The 22,794-nt window shown below is 39.7% G+C and overlaps 1 protein-coding gene across 3 annotated transcripts in view; it reads right to left on the bottom strand.

Moving 5' to 3' along the window:
- Positions 1–22,794, bottom strand: part of SMIM29 (small integral membrane protein 29) — a 38,193-nt gene that overhangs the window by 11,082 nt on the left and 4,317 nt on the right. For 2 of the 3 annotated variants that reach the window (XM_075195734.1, XM_075195736.1), the window contains exons 2-4: positions 3,102–3,267; positions 2,807–2,832; positions 2,161–2,260 (exon numbers count right to left, since the gene is read on the bottom strand). In XM_075195734.1, the coding sequence (XP_075051835.1) occupies positions 2,161–2,260; positions 2,807–2,832; positions 3,102–3,212 (237 nt within the window). In that variant the 5' untranslated portion in view covers positions 3,213–3,267. Of the gene's footprint in view, positions 1–2,160; positions 2,261–2,806; positions 2,833–3,101; positions 3,268–10,548; positions 10,794–22,794 lie in introns of all 3 variants that reach the window. The other variant, XM_075195735.1, reaches the window with a different exon arrangement.

A 22,794-nucleotide genomic window follows, 5' to 3' on the forward strand; every position in this document is an offset into this window, starting at 1 on the left:
ACTTTCTTCCTTTCCTACAAAAACACATTTCCTCCAACATATGCCTACTGCGTCAGAAATCAATACATTTCTAATATAAAAATCAGTACATTTGCAATGATGTACTATACATCGGCACACTGTGCCACTTATTGAAATACATTTGTGGCTGGATCACTTCTAAATAACTTATTTGTGGCTGGATCGTAGAAATAACTTATTGTAAATATTTATTTTAATTAGGGGTGCAGGGCACCGCTGTATATCATTACAAATGTACTGAATTTTTTTTAGATTGTGTTGTACTTCTCTATAGGATGTTTAATTTCTGTATATGAAATGTGTTTCCACACCTGTCTGAAGGCAGGTAATCTCATGTTCATTAGACCTTTACATCTCAGTGGCCAACATTTCTGCTTAGCCTAAAAACACTTGCTGTCAAGACTTCCAATATCTCTAATGCAGGAAGGATGCAGGAACTCTCAGCAAGTTTTAAGAACTCACAGATTGACTTTTGAAAGCTAAATTGCATTAAGTGCAAGATTAGAGACATATCACATCCTGATGCTAATCTCTGAATGAAATATTTCAGACTTTTTGGTGCCTGGTCGGAAAAGGGGGCTGGTTTACCCCATGCCAGGCTGAGTCCAAAACTGTATAACAAAGCACTGTTTGAACATGTAATGTATAATTATTGCATCTGTACTCTTCTGGTAAGATCGCTAGCACCATAAACTGGTGTGTAACTTTCCTTATAAGGGCTACTTGAGCAAATAAAACATCACTGCTTCAAGATTCTGCTTTGACACCTACTTACCTGCGGCTATTCCTGTGACCTACAGACTAGACCAATCGAATCCATTATCTGGCTGTTCTGAGGTTGGGACCCAGCATTCCAATGCTCTGTCCACTACCTTGCAGCTCTGGCTAGTGAGATAGGCCAGGGGGGAACCATCCACAGCAACCCTGATCTATAGGAAGGGTCAGGGGGTACATAGCAGCAAGTGTTATCCATTAGGAGGTGGTTCTGGGCATCGCAAAGGAGTATATTGGTGGCAGCAGAAGCCCTGTCTACTGCATGTAGAGGAGCACAATTTGGGATAAAAAAAAGGTGTACCAGCTCATGTGTCAGCAAGAGGGTACCCTAGCAGCACAAGTTACTCAGAAGGACGCAGTTCTAGGTGCCAGTAAAGGAGCCTAGTGGTGGTAGCAGCAAAAGCCCCTCCTACTGCGGCTAGAGGGTGCATTTGGGATAAAGAAAAGGGGACGGTGCAAGGCAAGCCCAGACGGTCCCCAGCAAGCATGGACAGGGTGGCATAGGTGGTCCATCCTGTCCATGCTTGCTGGGGACCGTCTAAATCATTTATACAATAAGTTATCTATAAGTGATCCAGCCACACCATACTTTTTCATAAAACTACATTTCAGTATATATAACAATGTCTTGAAAATAAAGCAAATGTCCCATTAATGTATACCACTAATACCATGCTTGCCGAGGGGGAGGCGGGCGTGTGGGGACAGGGCTCAGCAAATTGCACCCACTAGTGAAGTGGGCAGATGCGGGAGAATACCCTACTCTCCAGACCTACCCAAAACTCGGGGGTCTCCTTTATATTCCAGAAGAGTGGGCAATGTATGACTAACACTTTTCATTTTCAGCCATGCAGCTGTAACATATACAGCATACAACGTTTATCATAAAAAAATATATTTGCCCTGAGAACCCTTCATGCCCCTTCCCTCCTCCCTTATCTTCCTACCTGTTCTCTCCTCTCTTTCTCTGGCTGCCCTATTCTTATTATTTCACTCATATAGGACAAATTGTGAGGCTGATTCCTAAACTGATTGTCTTAATGTACTGGTACATTTCCTTGTTATCACCCCAATAAAGAAAGATTACAACAAAAAAATATATTTTCAGGCCCTGTTCCTCGACTATTACAGTTGAGAAATGTATGCAATGTACCAATCAAGTCTCCTTGATGAAAAGAGAAAATTTTCTTGCTCGGAATCCTCTCATAAATTGCATTTGTATTGAAATGTTCTGGTCTTGGTTCTTGTCCAGGCTCCAAGTTTTTCAAAAAACCTAACAGCAGCCCTGGCTATCCAATATGCTACAAGTTCATCAATTTTACTAGTTAGTATAATGAAACAATTTTAAAGCAAAAGTGAACGGACCTTTGTCTCTTGGCCCAGTAGCTCTTGCTCAGCTTCATGTATCTCTTCTGCAGGATCATAGCTGTACAGGGGAAGTAGATGATGCCTAAGTCTGTCCACTCTAATACGGGGAAACATATAGCATTTCATTAAAACAAAATTGTAGACCCGTCTGGTTTACAAAGACAAAATGAAAAAATTAATAAATTGTTTGAACCTTTTATATGATAAAATAAAGGGAACTGTAAAAGATGCGGAAGGAGTAAGAAAGGGGAGCTTGTAATCAGACAAGTACAGAGGTATGCCTGGTTATTTTAGCTGCCTGATGTGGAGACTGAAATGCATCCTTTACAAAAATATTAGTATAACAGTTCTGTGGACTTTAAGAATATTATTAGATCTCCTTCAAAATACTGTTTAGTAAATATCACTCACCAATTTCCATTTTTGCATCAATAACAATTATTTAAAAAAATCCTTAAACCTAATGCCCAAAAAATTCTTCAAGTAGCCTTATTATGCACACCCCCTAGATAAATACAATGCATACATTTATGGAAGAGGTGACTTTTTGGTTAAAAGCTAAAGAATATAATATTTATAAGGGTGTAAAGCTATATATGTAACCCAACGTCCCTGTTCTTATATTTATTACTTTTAATATTACCTTTTCCTCTTCTTTACATACATAATCTGTAAACGGAAAAACAAGAAATGGGAATTTGTTAGTATAACACAAGGTGTTATTAGCACAGGTGCAGTATAGGTTAAAGACGTGTGTACAGCGCAGGAATACTAGATGAGATTGAAAAAAGTGCTGTTTCATAGCAGTATTTGTAGGGTCAGTATAGGGCTAGCATAGTGCAAGATAAATACAGCAATATCTCAGCATGAAAAAAATCATACAAAACAGTAGAGCTATTTGAAAGAGAAAAGCATTAAAACGGGGTTTTAGCACTCACCACGGCCACAACTACACCAAGCACAGTGATAAGGAAGAAAGGAACCAGCACAATCCCCCCCATGGAATCAGCATTCATATCACTTGATCCAGGATCCGTGGAGTTACTCATGGCAGCAATGAGGGGTGCATGAGGCTGATATAAGGAATGTGCCACAGCCAAGAATCTAACACAAAAAGAAGTAGCAGAATCTATAGTTTAATATCACTAAACAGTCCCAATCACAGCACAAGCACATGCAGTGCAAAAGTAACAATCTAATACCTAAAGCAATGAACTGGACAAAGTTTAATAGAAAGCAGACTACCAAACACAAACTGAGGAAATAAACGAGCAACAAAATTATATTCTGATAAACATTTCACTAGCTATCTTAAATATTGCACATAATGCTAAAAGTAGGGTAATACAATTGAAGTGGTAGCAGGGTCATTTATCAATGTCCATGTGACCATTTATTTTATTTTGATGCATTCTAGGGTTGAATATTTATGTGCTGTAATTAATTATAATATAGTATTCAGATTCCTTTATATATTTATTTATTTATATATTTAAGAGTTACAAGTCCGAAAAACAGACTACAAAACAGATACCTTAGAAGCAGTTAATGTTTGATAAAGTGGCTACTAATCAATCTAGATGGGTGCACATGTAATATCCTAGCAGTGATGCGAAATTACAGTTAAAAAGTATTTTACAAAAACTATGGAAAACCAGCAACTGTCTTCATCTACATACCTCTTCACTGTCACCATTCAGCTGCTCAACTCCTGCTGGCTACCCTTTCACTTGCTACTTCTGCTTTCCACAAACTCCCTCACCTCAACTTCATCACCACTTTACTACTGCTCTTGTCTCTCCACTGCTCTCCTGCTACTAATTTCCCATTCCACTATTTTACCGTTGCCTTTGTTTTTCCTGCAATTAACTCAACCATTATTTTACTGCATTGCCTTTGACTTTTGTACTTCTCTACGATAACATTGCTTTGCCATAGTGTTCTTACATTTGTTTTACCACTTACTGCATTGCTGATTATATTACCACTGTCATACCTCTCTTTTCACCATCCAGGCTTCTACACTAATTAGGCCCAAACACCATCATGGCCCCTGCAGCATCCTGGAGGTTTCCCAAACAGGCCTCTGCACCATCTGGACCCTCCAGCACTCTGTACCACCTAGGCCCCTGCACCATTATGGCCTCATCTAGTCCTCTGTACAGCATGGCCTCAGTATCTTGCAGACCTCTGCACCATAGCGAACTCCTCTATGCCTATTGTTCCCATTTTCTCCTTTTGTCTGTCATCCCCTCACTTTTGAATGAAAGCTCTCTCGGGCAGGGTCCCATACCCTATGTCTCATGCTGTACTCTTTGTGCCATGCCTGTACTTTGTGTGTCATGTCTGCCCATTCTCCATCCTCCTCTTGGTCACTGTTTTTCTCTTCTGTTGAATTGTTTTTATTTGCCATGTAATTTGTTCTGTAATTTGCATTCATGCATTTATTATTTCGCTTACATACTTATAAAAGTACGTTGAGAAACTGCAGTCACAACAATGTAGTTTGCTGGTTTTATTTCTGATGGATTCCTTTTGTTTATTTTTCTTGGTCCCTTATCACTCGTGCTCAAACCCCTATTCAATCCACAATGCTTAACAACTGCCTTTCTTACTATGGAATTATCATTACAACATCCTTAACACCCCCCAAATCACATCCCTTTATCTATATATTGCTCTTGCTACCCCTCTTTAATAAACTCTCATGATCATCACTCCTGTTTTCATAGTCCACTGCAATTATTCCACCTGTCTGTACAAAATAAAAAAACTTAAATCTTACAATCATCTACCTTTTAGTCATTCTTCTTATAGAAACTAGTGATATATCATCAAATTCAGTTCCCCCTTCCCTCCTGTATATGTCCCATACACTTCACTCTGATTCAAAACACTATGGAAATCCTGCAAAACTCAAAATTTACCATCTGTTTACCATCACTTTCAAAATCAAAATAACTTAAAATGTGGCTGATGGAATGCACATTCTGTAACAAAGTAACCCTTATCTCAGACAGACAGATAATCTTAACCTTCTAAGCAGAAACATGGCTCCCACAAGCAGACAGTGCTTCATCTGCAGAGGATTCACTTGGTGGTCTTTACTTCACCCACACCTCCACGCCAGGAAAAAGACAAGGCGGCGAGGTTGGACTCCCACTCGCCCCAAGCTACTCCTACTCGCCCCATTCACAGGTTTACCAGCTCTTCCATCACTTACATGTCTATCTATTGAAGTACATACTATCAGGATTTTCAACCCCTTCTCTCTACATATTGCTGTGATCAATTTATCACCCTCAATCACCCCCTCCAATTCCTTGAACATTTCCCTACCTGGCTAGCTACTTTCTTATCTTCTAACATCCCCACCATCCTATTTATCTTTTCAACAGCCCAATTGACAATTCACATTCTCTTTCTGGCTCTAAACTACACTCTCCAACATCCTCCCTCGGTTTCTCTCAGTGGACTCATTCTTCTACTCAATTCGATGGCCTTCCCCTTGTTATCTCCAGACTTTGTACAGTTTCTGAATTATTTAATACACCTTTATGTCTTTCAGACCAGCACTTGATTACCTGCCTCTCCTCCAGCAATTTATCCAAACCGCCCCCATACCTTCAGTATGTCTGTTACTTTTCAAAAACTTTACACCACTCTGCAACAACCTCCCTTCCAATTTCTACACATCTTAATCACACTGTAGCTCTAGCTACTCTTTCTTCTCTGGCAAGATCCAATATGAATGGTATCCTCTGCTATGAGCAAAAAACACACTCAATTCCTTTCCCACACCCTCTGCCAACTTCTCTGTACTTATTCCCACAAATGCCCATAAATATAGGTACTGTATATATTTCTTCCTTTGTTTTAAACATTAATAAAGCATGATAAATGTGTAAACATCAATGAAAACATGCTAACAAGTACAGGAATATAAGACAAAAAAGTTTGGCTCTGCACTAGGTTATGGACCATCCTCACTGGTCACATTTACAAATTAATATTTATCAATTGTGAGGGTGTTCTTCTTTCAACATATAGGGAATCATTTAAAAGAGACAAAGGTTGAACATTGAAACACTCCAGTCCTTAATCCAAAAAGTATAGATTAAAACTAATCTTTATTTGTAAATTACGAAAAACCACTCATAGGTACATTATTGTGAGGATACCACCCTTAGCTGGGATGACAGTTACCCTCTGTGGGATTCAACTCACTCGGATAGACCAGAATATATAAAAAATAATGCTTTATGACGACAGCACAACACCGTTGAGAAGACACAGGGTAAATGGTAGCATGTATCTTCCAGCAGCCTCTTGCAGTCAGCACTCCAAAATAATAATCTCAGTCTCTTTCAGAGTCTTATCCTCTCGCAATATTACCACTACCGATTAGCTAGACAGTTAAGGTGTCGCCCAGCCTGGGTTACTGGCTCACACAGACCCTTTCCTGGTAGGGTTTCCTCCAGCGGCACCACAATGTCTGGCCCAGAGTCCTTTTCGTTGAGGTCTTGTACAACAGGATCCTCCAGCTAGAATAGCTCTCTTGGCATTATCCTCTCCCTATATTCTTCGTTTTATACAAAGGCAGTAGGGTCAAATGTCTTAATCCTCCCCCTTACAGCAGGGGTCTCTTAGTGGACACTTTAGCTGTTAGACATACAGTCCCTTTTACCTTGATTATACAATAGAATAGCTTGACTAAATTAGCTATTTGGCTGAATACACTAAACTAAGGGTTTATAATATAACATCAAGGAATGACACTTTACGCTTGCGTGAAACAACAAGACATTTAACACATAGTATCTGCAACATTACACAATCTGAGTCTGTAATATATTTTGATATAATAACATTTATATTGATGCATATTAATAAATTTCCCAATGCTATTTCAGCCAGTATATTACTGAGGAGGCACATTGCATATCATCTAGAAGTTGTAACCTAATTACCTCTCAAGATTACCTGTTGACCCTAGGTACTGAACATGGGCTGCCAGCTAGCTATGTCAAGTTACTCAGACATTGTTCTGATTACAAACCAGGTCTACGCCACACCTCATAACAAAGGGCATTTGAGACAAATGGTAATTACTTTAGCCAACAGAAGCAAAATGACTTCTGCTGTCCTGTTATTTTCACACAATATGGCAATATTCTTTCTATTTCTAATAATACAATATTGCAGGAAATAGCAAGGGCAAAATGTACCGAATAACATGAAATAATAATACACATAATACATCGATGCTCAGGTGTATATACTTAGACTGGATAAAGGAGTAAAAAGTACATTAAACCATTAGAAACGAGTGATGAATAAAAAGTTCTCAGTCCAGTAGCCCCCCATTTCTTGACAATTATTGATAGGCAAATTATCTTAAAAGCAAAATAAGCAATCCCCCACACACTTTCGGGTCTAACGTCACTTCACATGACGTACAACCCGACGTATGTTTCCCCTGTACGGCTTAGTCATGGGAATTGCCATGACTAAGCCGTGAAGTGTGGGGGATTTTGCTTGCGAAGTATTGCCGCTCTGAAATGGGAGAGACAGTAAGTCTAATTAAATAAGAAATATAAGACAGCCTTCCGATAAACAGTTGCGTGTATGTGAGAATGTATGCATGCTCATATTTGTGAAACTGATATTTAGATCAGACCACTAGCTCATTTAATAATAGGCATCAGGCTTAGCATTCCCAGGACACTAGCTAGCAGTGCAGAGCACTAGTCTGGGAATATCTCTGTGTGTTAGATGCAGAAACTATTAGCAGTAATCTGATTAAGCACAGATGATAGGCACTTAAGCTAGTCTAAGACACTAAGAGAAAGGGAGAAATACAACTTCTATCCCTACTACAAATACTCTGACAGTGGTCAAACTTTACTAGCATGCGCATATATATGTTACCTATAAACAATTGAATGCATCATGGAATAATCTGGAGATATCTTATACAATATATGGACAGAATGATAAATAGATTACAACTTGAATACATATTACTTAAACTGTCTTATATATAGATAAATATTATATCTCTCCAGATAAGTGCTTTCTATGTATGCAGAGCATTTTACGCCTCACCTTTTTCATATACACATAAAATCCCTATAGGCAATTGGTATTGGGTAATATTACATTCTACATCAATACTAGAAGCTCATAATTATAGAAAAATCCTAATTAGAGGGGTGGCTTTTATATCGTGACAATAGCAACCAAGATAATAATCATTTTTTATTTTTCCTTCTCTTCACTTATTTTGTTTGTAAGATAATTTGCCTATCAAAATTGTACCTATGAGTGCTTTTGAATAGGTTAAAAATAAAGATTAGTTTGAATCTATACTTTTTAGATTAAAGGACTGGAGTGCTCCAATGTTCAAACTTTGTGAAAAAAAAAAAGAATTTTTAACAGGTGACAATAACAGAATACTTTTTTTTTTCTCTGTCTTCTTTTGGGACTGTTTTTTCCACATGCCTGTTGGACTTATACAACATATGTCATGTGCTTGAGCAGAACAAAACTAGAGCCATATTCAACAAGAGACATTTATTCATATCCGTTTGTAGTTGAATATGGACGTATGTTTGACCAAATTACATGCGTTTAAAATAAAGAAAATACAATTTAGGTTTGTTTCGCATGCCTTAATTAATCAGGCCAACACTGTATGTTTCCATTTATAGGCCCATCATGGCAACACAATGGCCAGAGAGTCTAGACGCAACAACAAGAAGGACCCCTCACCCAGAAAATGAGGACACAATAACAACTCTTTATTTTGTGGATATGGAATCAGCATAACCTGCTCCAGCTGATAAAAGTGAGCAGGCTGAGGAAGAAACAACTACTCCCCCAATACCAGACCATGTAATCTAAATTTAAAGTGCTGTGGATGCTTTAAGCCGCATCCAACAAGAATTTATGGAGGCCCGAAGCAGGCAAAGGAGTAAAATTACTATACAATCACAATGTGAATTAAGGTATCAAAAAAAAACAAATACACAAACCAGAATAGCTAATGTCCTTGAGAGGATGGACAGCTACTTAATGCAAATTATTGGGACATTAAATGCCTTAACCAGCTCTGTAAGGGAAATGAATGCCAACTGTGTCGGAGCTGTGACACAAGTGAGGCAAGATTTATTGTCACTACCTCCTCTTACCTCAATGTCTACTGGCATCAGCGCTGTCAGCACTGATTAAAACTGCACTGTTAAAAAGATAAGTGGTGTTCAAATACAGTTTAAGTCATGGCCAAAAGTTTTGAGAATTACACAAATATTGGTTTTCACAAAGTTTTCTGCTTCAATGTTTTTAGAACTTTTTGTCAGATATTACTATGGTATACCCTGGCATGCTTTCAATCAAATTATGGGCCACATGCTGACTGATGGCCACCCATTCTTGCCTAATTAATGCTTGAAATTTGTCAGAATTTGTGGGTTTTTGTTTGTCCACCTGCCCCTTGAGCATTGAGCAGAAGTTCGCAGTGGGATTAAGGTCTGGAGAGTTTCCTGGCCATGGTGCTGGCAAGGTGCTCCATCCTGCTGGTAAAGGCACTGTTCGTCACCAAACTGTTCTTGGCTGGTTGGGAGAAATTGCTCTTGGAGGATGTTTTGGTACCATTCTTTATTCATGGCTGTGTTCTTAGCCCACTCCCTTGGCTGAAAAGCAACTCCACACATGAATGAACCAATCACTGAAGTCTATCTGCGCGGTCTATCCAAAAGCAGCCTCTCCACTTATGGTACGCAATCCCCTATGAATACTCAAACAAATATATGTCAACCACAAATATAAGAGAAGTTGGCGCTATAGGATATAGCATATAGAATACCTTAAAAAAATCGTAAACATTCAAAAGATAATGTCACTACTTCATATATTAAAAGTTCCCGATAAAATATAAGGATTCTTCTTTAGTAGTCCCCGTTGTTCATACTTCCCAGATGGATATACATGTAAAGAAATATAAAACAGACATAGCACAGCCTGTATGTTCCAATCACATATAAACACATATATAGGACCCTTTACTAGCCCATGTTCTGAATATATATCCACAAAAACACCACGTGATGGAGAAGACTCTTCTTAACCCCTCATGGGTATGCACTTACTAGAGAACACTGGAAATAAAGCGTGTAAAATCACTTCCAATCATTTCTGGTCTTTATTCCATCAAACAGAACTCCACTCCGTCATAATGATGGTAAAAGGAGAAAGAAGACTTCATAGTGTAAAATCCTCACAAACATTTATTTCAAGCTTATCGGTAAAATTCACATATAGATAACATCCATAGACGATCTCAAAAGTCAGACACCACTACAAAGGAAAAAGGTGGACCCTTACCCTTCAGTCTTTACAGACAAGCGTGGTAGATGGTAATACACAATCAGCCGTAGATGTCCCGGGTAACACTTCCGCACTGCACGCTGTCCGGAGAGAGCTGAAGTTTCCACACATGGATTCCCCAGTGGAGCGCCTGACGTCACTCACTTACGTCTGCCGATGCGTTTCGATTAAAAAATCTTTATCCAGGCATAGTGATGTCCTTTATACGATGCTTAAACCAATAGTGTGCATCTTCCGGATACCTTCATATGCATTTACATAAAATCACAGACTCTCATGGCACTCCTATCATGACCAAATCAAAGAAGGAAATCCCACTTTTGGTCATATGTTACATATTGCGATATAGACATAAATAACATATACCTCCACACAAATACCGAAGGAAATATCTATATAAAAAAATACTTCACAAGTACACTTATCTAATAGGTGGTAGAGCCTGTCATATCTACCTATAAAAAAAACTAGACATTAAAATGAAAAAATAATAAAAAAATAAATAAAAAATATAAAAATTAAATCCCCCATAGTATGACTCCACTTTTAATAATCTGACACAGAGAGGGAAAATATAAAAGGAACTGGCATAATTAAATGTCATCCTAAAAACCACTTCAATTCAAAGTCGGCATTAAGGCCGTTTGGGACCAAAGTACCCATGGTATAGATCATTTTCATTTCTGCCTTTGCTCAATCACTGACAGATTCCTTTTTGCGCCAATGTCCCACAACTTTTTTTAAACCACAGAACATTTTAATAGAACCAATATTACATTGATGTAGATTTTTTACATGAGAAGACAATTAATAATTTTCCTGACCTTTTTTAATATTTCTAACATGTTCGGTCCATCTTTCCTTCAATTTCCTCCCTGTTCTTCCTATATATTGTTGACCGCATATACACTCCACAAGGTATATGCAGTTTTTGGTGTCGCAGGTAATAAAATATTCTATCTTGTAAATATATCCACTAGAATTGGATTTCACCTCCATAATATTTTTAGACAGACATTTGGTGTGTTGACATGCTGCACATAACCCACATCTAAAGAACCCCTTGTTTTTTAAAGAATTCTTTGGTGGTTTGGTAATAGTGCTCTTGACCAACAGGTTCCTCAAAGTAGGGGCCTTTCTATAAATGAACCTGGGTCGATCATGAATAAAATACTTCAAGTCTTCATCATTTCTCAAAATCGACCAATGGCGCCTAATAATTTCTTCCACTTCCTTATATTCAGTATTATATTCTGTTATAAAAGGCAAATTGTACTCTCCCTGATATAATTGGGCTTTTTGATTTCTTATCTTAGGAATCATTAGTTCTTCTCTTTCTATATTCGAAACCTTAGTCAATACTTTATCCAAATCTTCTTTGTGGTATCCTTTTTCTAGAAACTGATTTTTCAATATTTCTGCCTGCAACTGGAAGGTGTTAACATCTGTGCAGTTTCGCCTGACCCTTTGAAATTGGCCTAACGGGATGTTATCTTACCATCTAGCATAATGGTTACTGTTAATAGGTATAAAAGAGTTGGCATCGGTGGGTTTGTGATAATTTTTGGTAAAGATCTTGCCTTCCTGGATATAAATATTTAAATCCAGGGAGTTTACCTCTTGTTGACTTATATTAAAGGTCAATTTAATATTAAGGGGGTTATCATTCAGCTTCTCACAAAAACTCAATAAAGAAGCATTATCCCCTCTCCAAAATGAACAGAATGTCGTCTATGAAACGGTGCCAGGAAACCAGGTTCGCCCCCATGGTGGGGTCATTCCAGATGTAATTTTCTTTCCACCACCCCATAAAGATGTTAGCATAACTGGGGGCAAACCTGGTTCCCATGGGCGTTCCTTGCAATTGCAAATAAAAGCAATCCCCGTACCAGAAGAAATTGTTCTTCAGTATCAGTTCTATACCCTCTTTAATAAAGTCCTGTTCATCCTTATTAACATTTGAAGCATTTAAAAAATACTCCACAGCTTCAATACCATGCTCGTGGTTTATAATAGTATATAAGGAACTGACGTCCGCGGTCACTAATGTATATGTGTTTTCCCATGTAATACCTTCTAATTTCCTCAAAATGTTGAGGATATCTTTTAGATACGATCTTATGAAGGACATATGTATCTGAAGATAACTATCTAGCACTTGGGACAAGTAGGAGGTGATAGAATCAGTTCCCGCTACTATAGGTCTTCCCGGGGGACATGTGGCATCCTTATGGACCTTTGGAAGGGTATATATGACCAGAATGTACGGATTCTGGATAACAATAAATTCCTTAATTTCCTGATTAATAACACCCTTTGAAAGAAACTTATCCACATACAAAAGCAATTTTTTACTAATCCTTTCAGATGGATCTCCTCTTAATTTTTTATATGTTTCTTCATCCCCTAATTGTCTTTCAAGCTCTTGTTGGTACTTCTGTTTGTCCTGTACCACTACACTCCCTCCTTTATCCGCCAGCTTGATGATAATATTCTCATTTTTCCTAAGATCCTTGTGAGGATTTTACACTATGAAGTCTTCTTTCTCTTTTTACCATCATTATGACGGAGTGGAGTTATGTTTTATGGAATAAAGACCAGAAATGAAGATTGGAAGTGATTTTACACGCTTTATTTCCAGTGTTCTCTAGTAAGTGCATACCCATGAGGGGTTAAGAAGAGTCTTCTCCATCACGTGGTGTTTTTGTGGATATATATTCAGAACACGGGCTAGTAAAGGGTCCTATATTTGTGTTTATATGTGATTGGAACATACAGACTGTGCTATGTCGGTTTTATATTTCTTTCAGGTATATCCATCTGGGAAGTATGAACAACGGGGACTACTAAAGAAGAATCCTTATATTTTATCGGGAACTTTTAATATATGAAGTAGTGACATTATCTTTCGAATGTTTAGGATTTTTTTAAGGTATTCTATATGCTATATCCTATAGCGCCAACTCCTCTTTTATTTGTGATCCACACATGAATGGTCTCAGAATGCTTTACTGTTGGCATAACACAGGTAGTGCTCACTTTTCCTTTTCTGGACAAGCATTTATCCAGATGCCCCAAACAATCTGAAAGCAGATTCATTAGAGAAAATTACTTTACCCCAGTCCTCAGCAGTCCAATCCCTGTACCTTTTGCAGAATATCAGTCTGTTCCTGATGTTTTTCCTAGAGAGACGTGGCTTCTTTGCTGGCCTTCTTGACACCAGGCCATCCTCCAAAAGTCTTCACCTCACTGTGTGTGCAGATGCACTAACACAGGCTTGCTGCCATTCCTGAGCAAGCTCTGCATTGGTGGTGCCCCGATCCCGCAGCTGAACCAACTTTAGGAGAAAGTCCTGGCGCTTGCTGGACGTTCTTAGGCGCCCTGAAGCCTTCTTCACAACTATTGAACCTCTCTCTTTGAAGTTCTAGATGATCCGATAAATGGATGATTTTGGTCCAATCTTATTAGCAGCAGTATCTTTGCCTGTGAAGCCCTTTTTGTGCAAAGCAATGATGACTGCACGGGTTTCCTTGCACGTAACCATGGTTAACAGAAGACAAACAAGGATTTCAAAAACCACCCTTCTTTTAAAGATTTCAGTCTGTTATTCTAACTCAATCAGCATGACAGAGTGATCTCCAGCCTTGTCTTCGTCAACACTCTCAACTGTGTTAATGAGAGAATCACTGACCTGATATCAGCTGGTCTCTTTGTAGCAGAGCTGAAATGCAGTGGAAATGTTGTTTTGGGGATAAAGTCTATTGTCATGGCAAAGAGGGACTTTAAAATTAATTGCAATTCATCTGATTACTCTTCATGACATTCTGGACTATATGCAAATTGCCATAATAAAAACTGAGGCAGCAGACTTTGTGAAAAATAATATTTGTGTCATTCTCAAAACTTTTGGTCATGACTGTACATTTGAATTATTGCTGATTTTTTTTATCTCTTAATCTGTCTAATCTCTATACTACCAGATGACAAATACTATAAATTGTGCCCCAAACATGAAAAAGAAGTGTTGTCTCCAGAATAAAATCTTAGTTTCCCCATTATAAATCAAATGTTATTGGTCCCATAATAAAATAATAAATTAATAATGCCCCATCATTGTTTTCTAACTAATAAATACTTACCTTATTGGGGGGTTTTTATTGGACAGGCAAGATAGCTTAAAAAAAACAAGCAAAAAAAACCCCTACCTTGTTATCTAGCGTTTTTACATGCGGTTCTGCAAATCTCATCCTCATACCTCTAACGATTTGTACATTTGTCATTTGAAAAAAAAAATCGGGATGGCGATTTAGAACCATGTGCTTTTAAAACATGCTATTTCATGTGTGGTTGGCCTTTAGTAAATCTCTTTCCAAACTGTACATATAAAGGATAAAGAACATGCAATTTTGCAAATCTAATCTTTAGTAAATACCCCAAAGTTTCTACCTTCTTTCTCTGATCCCACTCTACTACCTGTTCACTTGGCCCTATCTTCTTCATAAATTAATAATTTACTGTCTCCTGTGCTCATCCCAGCCTTACCCAACATCTGTAATCTCTCCCTCTACTGGTATCTGTTCATTATTAGTTAGTTAAGGATGTGGGTATTATCCCATTCTGAAAACTCTCATCCTTTCCAAAGTTCTTGAAAGGCTTCCCTACTCTCACCTCTCAAGCCTCCTTTTCTCAGACAACCAATTGGACCCTCTTCAATCAGGGTTTCATTCCCAACATTCCAGAGACTACACTGACTAAGGTGGTCAATGATTTCACTGCAAAACTTTTAGGCCATTACTCACTTCTAATTCTCCTTGACCTCTCTAATGATTTTGACACCACTATTCTCATAGAAAGGCTGTATTTTCTAGGTTTTCAGGACACTGTCCTGTCCTGGTTCTCATCTTACTAATCAAACTGCCCCTTCAGTGTTTATTTCTCTTGATCCACCTCCCTGGTGCTTCCTCTATCAATTGTAGAAACACAATGCTTGGTCCTAGGACCTCTGCTCCTCTCTGTCTATACTAGTTCTGTTTGAAAACTGTTAAGATCAGTTAGATTTCAGTATAACCAGTATGTGGTTACTTCTTGCACTCTCCCACATTGCAATTCCCTTTTTACTGGTATTCCCCTAACCAGACTCCCCCTAAAATTTATTTTTATATATTTTTTTTAAACCAAGTGTTTATTGACGGTCATAAAGAATCAACAATGCAATACGGATACATGTTATATCATACAAAATATAATCAATACTTAGAATAATGGAGCAGAGCTCTCCGAGTGCCGAAGAGAAAATAGGTCCGATTCTCTAAAATAAAGACCGGTATATTTTTATATTTAAAAGAGAAGAAAGGAAAGAAAAGAAGAAGAAAGAAATAAAGGAAGGTAAATGAGAAGAAGACAGGTGAAGGAGGAGAAGGGGAGGTGTGGGAGAGATCACTCTTGAATCAGAAGCAGTGAGTCAGGAGGGGGAGGGGTTGCAAATGGGTAGCGGGTATGATTAAGTAAAAGGGGAGCGGTATTGGAAGTAAGACATCCAAGGGTCCCAGACCTTGTTAAATGATTTGGCCGTGTTTCATATAATGCTAGTCATGTATTCCATTCTATACGTTTGCCAGATCCTATTAGTTACAGCGGAAAATGAAGGGGGGGGGGGCAACCTGCTTCCAATCCATAGCAATTTGGCATGTGGCCGCTGAAATAACGTGACGCGCAAGTTTATTTTGATGCCTAGTAGCCATGGAAAACCTGAGGGGTAGAAGGAAAAATTTAGGGTCAAGTTGTAAGGGAATTTGGATCAACATTTCTATCAAAGATTTAATTTCACGCCAGAAGGAGATTATTTTCAGACAGTCCCACCATATGTGTAAGAAAGAGCCTGTGCCAGAGCATAGACGCCAACATCTATCGGAGGAATCGGGCAGTATCTTTTGTAGTCGGGTAGGAACAAAGTACCACCGGAAGAGGAGTTTGTAAACATTTTCCTTAACTCGGACACAAATTGAGCTGGAGGCAGCATTGTCCCTAATTTCCGACCACTCCTCCGTATCAAGAGGAGAGCCCAGATCATGTTCCCATGCCAACTCATGAGGGTTTCGAGGAGGAGTAGAGGGAGCGATTAATTCAGAGTAGATATTAGATATAAGACCTGACGTTGATGCCTGGTGCAGGCACAATGTCTCGATTGTTGTGAGAGGTCGAGAGGTAAGGCGTGATTTGGTGGTGGTGTGTAAATTACGAATTTGCAAGTATTGGTAAATTATCCCTGTGGGCAGGCCAAGTGTAGCTTGAATGTCTGCGAATTGGGGAAATGATACGCTACGAGCTATGGTCATTTAGGGAACAAATGCCTCGCGAGTGCCATGGAAAGAACGAGGGATGGTGCAAACCTGGAGGGAAATCTGAATTATTAAAAAGAGGGATTATTGGTGATGGATGCGGGGAGAGACCGTAGATCCTGATGGACGAGTCCCATATAGCTAGAGAGAGGGAGATTATGGGATGAGTCAGAGCTTTTTTGGGGCAACGTGCCCTTGGAATCCACAGAAGGGAGGCAGGAGTAAGCATCCCCAGACTCTCAGCCTCTAATGTCACTCAGACCCTAGCAGAAGTAGGACCGTTCCATAAGACACATTGAGCGAGTTTGGCCGCTAGATATTTTTTAAAGTTAGGTATACCTAGACCACCACCCCGCGAGGACCTCTGCAGAACCCTGAGTCATACTCGTGGACGTCTACCTGCCCAAATAAATTTAGATGAGTCAAATTGAAGGAACTTAAATACATAGGGGGGAATTCAGATAGGGAGGGTTTAAAAAAGATATATATAATAGTCTAGGGAGGATATTAATTTTAACTGAGTTTATGCGGCCTATCCAGGAAATAAATTGGTGGGACCAGGTGCTAAAATCTTTCTTAACTTGGGATAGGGTATGGGGAAGTTAGCTTGGAATAGATGGTAGAGATTTTTGGTCAGAAAGACGCCCAAGCACTTTATTTTATGACGGTGCCAAGTAAATGGGAATGTTTTTGATCCAGGATTATCTTATCTGTTTTAGTAATATAAAAATCTAACGTTTCAGTTTTGGCAAGGTTAATTTTATAGCCTGAGAAGTGCCCATAAGTATCTAGTTCAGAGAGAAGGGGAGGGGAAGGGAAGCAAAGGGGTTAGACATGCTAATGAGGACATCATCTGCGTACAGAGCAATTTTGCTTTCCGTAGAACCGACCTTTATAGCGGAGATGGATTGGTTGCAACGAATTCTGACTGCTAGTGGCTCAATTATAAGGGCGAAGATCAATGGGGAAAGGGGGCATCCCTGGCGGGTGCCATTGGAGATTGTAAATGGTTTGGACGTTAGGCCATTGACCGACACCGTAGCAGAAGGTTTCAATAGAGAGACAAAATACCAGTCAGAAATCTGCCAGAAAAGCCCATTGATTCGAGGACCCCCCCCTCCCGCATAAATGTCCAAGAGATACGGTCACATGCTTTTTCCGCATCCAAAGCCATCATAAGGGAGGGCAATTTTCCACTATGGATGGAATGGATCAAGTCGATGGACCTTCTAGTGTTGTTGGGGGTCTGTCTCCCTGGGATGAAGCCCCTTTGGTCCGGGTGGACCAGTTTTGGGAGCAGGGGGTTAAGTCTGGTGGAAAAGATTTTAGCGTAAAGCTTGAGGTCTACGTTAAGGAGAGAAATGGGTCTATATCCCTCACAATGGAGAGGGTCCTTCCCGGGTTTTGGAATGACCGCAATATTGGCAAGACTAGTGGCAGAGTCAAAGGATGCCCCCTCCAGAATTTGGTTATAAAAGAGTGTTAAGTGAGGAACAAGGTCCACAGCAAACTTTTTGTAATACTGTGCTGAAAAACCATCCGGACCAGGAGCAGAGGCGGGTTTAAGGAATTTTATAGCTAATTTAACGTCATTTGCAGTGATGTCCTCATTTAAGCTAGTGAGCTGAGAGTGAGAGAGATGTAGGAGGGGGGTACTAGTTAGGTACGACTCCAGAGTATCAGATAGGAGGTCCCCCCAGGGTGGGGAGTCAGGAAGGTTATAAAAAGATGCATAGAAGTCTCCAAATTCCTTAACAATTTCAAGTGGCTCGTATGTTATTGAATTAGTGGGATTTTATGGAGTTTGTCAATAACTCCTCAGGAACGCCTCTGATGGAGCTTCCGAGCTAACAATGAGTCCGCCTTGTCATAAAAGCGTTGCTGAAGCTTCTGTAATATGGAAGCCGCTCTTCGAAGGGTATTAAGCTGGCCCTTTAAAGAGTTAATTTGTGTTAATAGAGAGGGATCAGGGACCAGTTTATGCTGAGTCAGAAGAGTGGAGATACGTTGTTCTAATGAAGAGACTTCTAGGGCGGCTTTTTGCTTTACCTGTGAAGCAACACTTATGAGTCGCCCACGAATGGTGGCTTTGTGAGCTTCCCATATAACACCAGGCGCCAATTCCTGAGAGGCGTTTTCTTGGAAATAATCAGATATAGCTGATTTAATGTCCATGAAGGAGGAAATGTTTAAAAGCAGAGAATCATCTAGACGCCATCTATAGGGGCAAGCATAATGGTGGAGGAGGTCGAGAAGGATGTTTACACCCGCATGATCAGTCCATGAGAATGGGACGATGCTCGCTTGAGTGGTTAGGGGTATTAAAGACTGGGAAACATGGATCATGTCAATGCGGGAGTATATCTGATGGGGAGCAGAGTAATGCGTATAATCTCTCGCAGTGGAATTTTTTAAACGCCAGGTGCCATGCAGAGAGTGGTGTAATAGCAAGAAGGCAGACAAGACGGAGGAAGCTTTACAAGAGGGCGTGGGGAGACCGCGAGGGGAGATGGAGGACCTATCGGGGAGTGGGTCTAAATCAACATTAAAGTCACCACCTACTACAATGTGACCCTGGGCCAATCGCTCAATGTGCCGAAATAATGTTGGGAAGAACTGAGCTTGACCTTGGTTTGGGGCATAGGTAACGGCCAATGAGATCGGGTAGGAGCAAAGTGTGCCCATAACTAATAGAAAACGACCTTCCGGGTCAGAATATGTGGAAGAAAGCTGAAATGGAACCTTATTATGGATAAGAATCGCTACTCCCACCCCCCATTTTACAGTTAGCTGAGGCAAAAAAAGTCTGGGAGAACTGCTTACCCTGGAGTTGTGTGTGTGTACCTGTGAAGCGAGTCTCCTGAAGGAAGACTATGTCCGATTTTTCCCTTCTGCAGGCTCCAAGGACTATTGTGCGTTTGCGAGGGGAGTTGAGGCTGCTGGCGTTAATCGAGAGGAGTTTCAGGGTCATGGAGGCCAAAACGATGTATTCGCTGTTAAATAACTCATCTGGGAGCTGTAACAGAAAGAGGGGTAGGACCAGGGACCTTTAAATGGGGAAAAGGGGGATGGGGAGAAAGGAAGAAGGGAGGAGAGAAAAGAGAAAGCCACTAAAAGAGAAAGGAGAAAGAGAGAAAAGGAAGAAAAAGAAAATAATAGGCCAATTGGGCAGAAATCCTTTAACGGTGGGATCCAGGAGGGATCCAGACGTAATGTCATTAAACATAGTATAGCTAAACAAAAGTCATATAGGGAGCCTGGGGGGTGGTGTGGAAACATCTAATCAGGCTTGCTACCTGAGTCTATAGCTCTGTCTAATAAACTGGATGCGGTTATTAGAGAGGTATTCACTTCCGTAGGTTATCCAGATGCATAGATAAGTTGTGCAGCAGAGGGAGGGGGAGGGAGGGGGGGACAAGGAGGGGAATGAAGATGGGAAAGGGAAGGAAAGAAAAAAAAAAATGAGGGGGAGGGTGATATGAGCCGAGGCACGTTCTATATTAATACAATACAATGGTACAAAACAAGAGAACTTTTGTTTAAGGTATGTAGGTAATACCGTAAAATATAATAACAACAGCAATTATGATTTCTAACCAAGAACAGGAGATTCCAAACTGATGACTATGAGATGTTTGGAATAAAAACATCTATTTGACTAAAATTATTGACAAAAAGGTTATATTAAAGCCGATGTCCGTATTGAGGTGCAAAATGAAAATAGAATAAAAAGTAAAAGAGACAACTGAAATGGGTAGATTGCAATTAGAAGAGAAAGTTCTGCAAGGTGAGACCTTCTGCGATAGACACCTCCGGACTAATGAGCATAGGAAACAATAAAATAAATTATATTAGAACATTTAAACATTTCAGGCTGGAGAATCGACTCGACCGCAACGTCGAGAAACCTTAGACCACTCAGGGGTTGGAGGTGGTGATCGGTCTTGTCTTGACATGGAGTTGGATAGTGATCTGGAGTCGGGAAGAGTGTTCAACTTGGCTAGTATTTCCTGGCCTTGGTCTAGGGTTTTGACATGATGAGTGGTGTTTGCCGCAAAGATTTGAAGCTGAAAGGGAAACCCCCAGCGGTAGCGAATATTATGCTGGCATAAAATCAAGGTGACGGGTTGAAGGGCTTTTCTTTTTTGAATAGTAGAGGGGGCAAGGTCTTGAAAAAATTGTATGTCCATGTCTCTAAAGGAGATTGAAGTGGAATTCCTTGTGGAAGCTAGAATACGTTCTTTGATGTGGAAGTAGTGAAAGCGCACGATTATATCGCGTGGGGGTTGGTCAGAAGCTGGTCTGGCTCTGAGGGCGCGGTGCGCACAGTCCATCATGCAGTCAGAATCTGATAGATCTGGGAGTAGATGTAGAAAGAGGCCTTTGAGAAACGGCTGAATTTCAGATGGTGAAATATCTTCGATCACGTTACGGACTCAAATATTATTACGTCGAGAACGGAGTCCTCTTGTTTTTCTTTGAAAGACTCAACTTCTTCACTTAGACGGGATAATTCTCTGTCAAATGTCGCTTGGGAGCGACAGAGGTCCTACAATCTATTTTTAATGCAGCAGCTAAATTAATTTTCCTCACAAAACTTTCCTCTACTGCTGCTCAACTCTGCCAGTCTCTACATAGCTTGCCTGTACTTTACTGAATCAGTAATACAAAACCATTCACAAAACTACATAATCGTACATCTCTTCATTTGTCTCAAAATATCCCCAACTCTGTTTTGCCTAAGATCTACGCCTCTCTTCCTTGAACATTATTTGCTCCCATTTAACATTAGAGGCTGCACACACTCAGTGAAGTTCCCCACCTCAAACAAGACATTTACCTAACCACCAAACCTCTGAACCAAGCAATCCCTGAAATTCCAGCACTTTATGCAAATTCCCTAACCACCTTTTTAAATTCTCTAGTCTATTCTACTGGAAGTTCATACTAAAAAAAAGACTCAGAAACTGCTTTATAGATAGTACTTGACCCCATCTGCCTACATGCGATCTATCCTCATTCTTCCAAATCTTGTTGGAGAAATAGCTGTCAAGATAGATCTTTTAGTCATATTTGGTGAACCTGCCATAAGATTTTGAGTTTCTGGAGCTGTATTCATGACCTAATCCGCAACCTCACATACCTAACTGTCCATCTTACTCCCTTTTACACAGTTTCCTCCCGGACACTGTCAAGTATACGTCGGCTCTGAATGGACACATTCTTTTGCCGCTAAGTGCGCAATAGCAGTAAACTGGAAACAGCCTGATTTCCCTGCAGTTATTAATAGAATTTGACAAACTTATCAATGTGAGTTCATCACAAAAATACTCCATGACGACCTGTTCAATTTCAGGCTATCTTATAACAAGGCCGCTATTTAACCTTTTCCTCCACATGAGCATCTAAGTTTTTACTTCTGTATTCTACATGGTGGACCATTAGCTATGTGTGTTGATAGAACCGATCTAGACATCCGACATCCCCTTCCTCTCTTCTTCTACTAACTTTCCTTCCTGTCCTCACCTTCCTTCTTTTGCACACTGCTCCTCAGCTGTCTGATATCTATTGGATGTTTTACGATTCTGGATATCTGTGATGCACTCGTTTAGTTATGCAATACTGTTTTGTTGACTTTGTTTCCTGCTATGTTTTAAGCAGTTGTTTGATTCTTAGTATTCTCATCCCTTCCTCCTGTTGCCCTTTTTCCTTTTTGTCCCCTCTCCCTTAGATTTCATCTTTCTGTTTATTTTTCTTTCTGTAAAAAACTTCATTAAATTATATCTTTTTTTTCCTTAAAAAGTCACATCAGATTCCAATTTATTGCCAATTTAAGACTACATCTTTCATTAATTTCATCTGTTACATTATTCCCCCTAAAACACTACTCAGTTTAGCTTAAATT

Source organism: Mixophyes fleayi, chromosome 2, assembly GCF_038048845.1.
Source record: "Mixophyes fleayi isolate aMixFle1 chromosome 2, aMixFle1.hap1, whole genome shotgun sequence".
Classification (NCBI taxonomy): Eukaryota; Metazoa; Chordata; class Amphibia; order Anura; family Limnodynastidae; genus Mixophyes; species Mixophyes fleayi.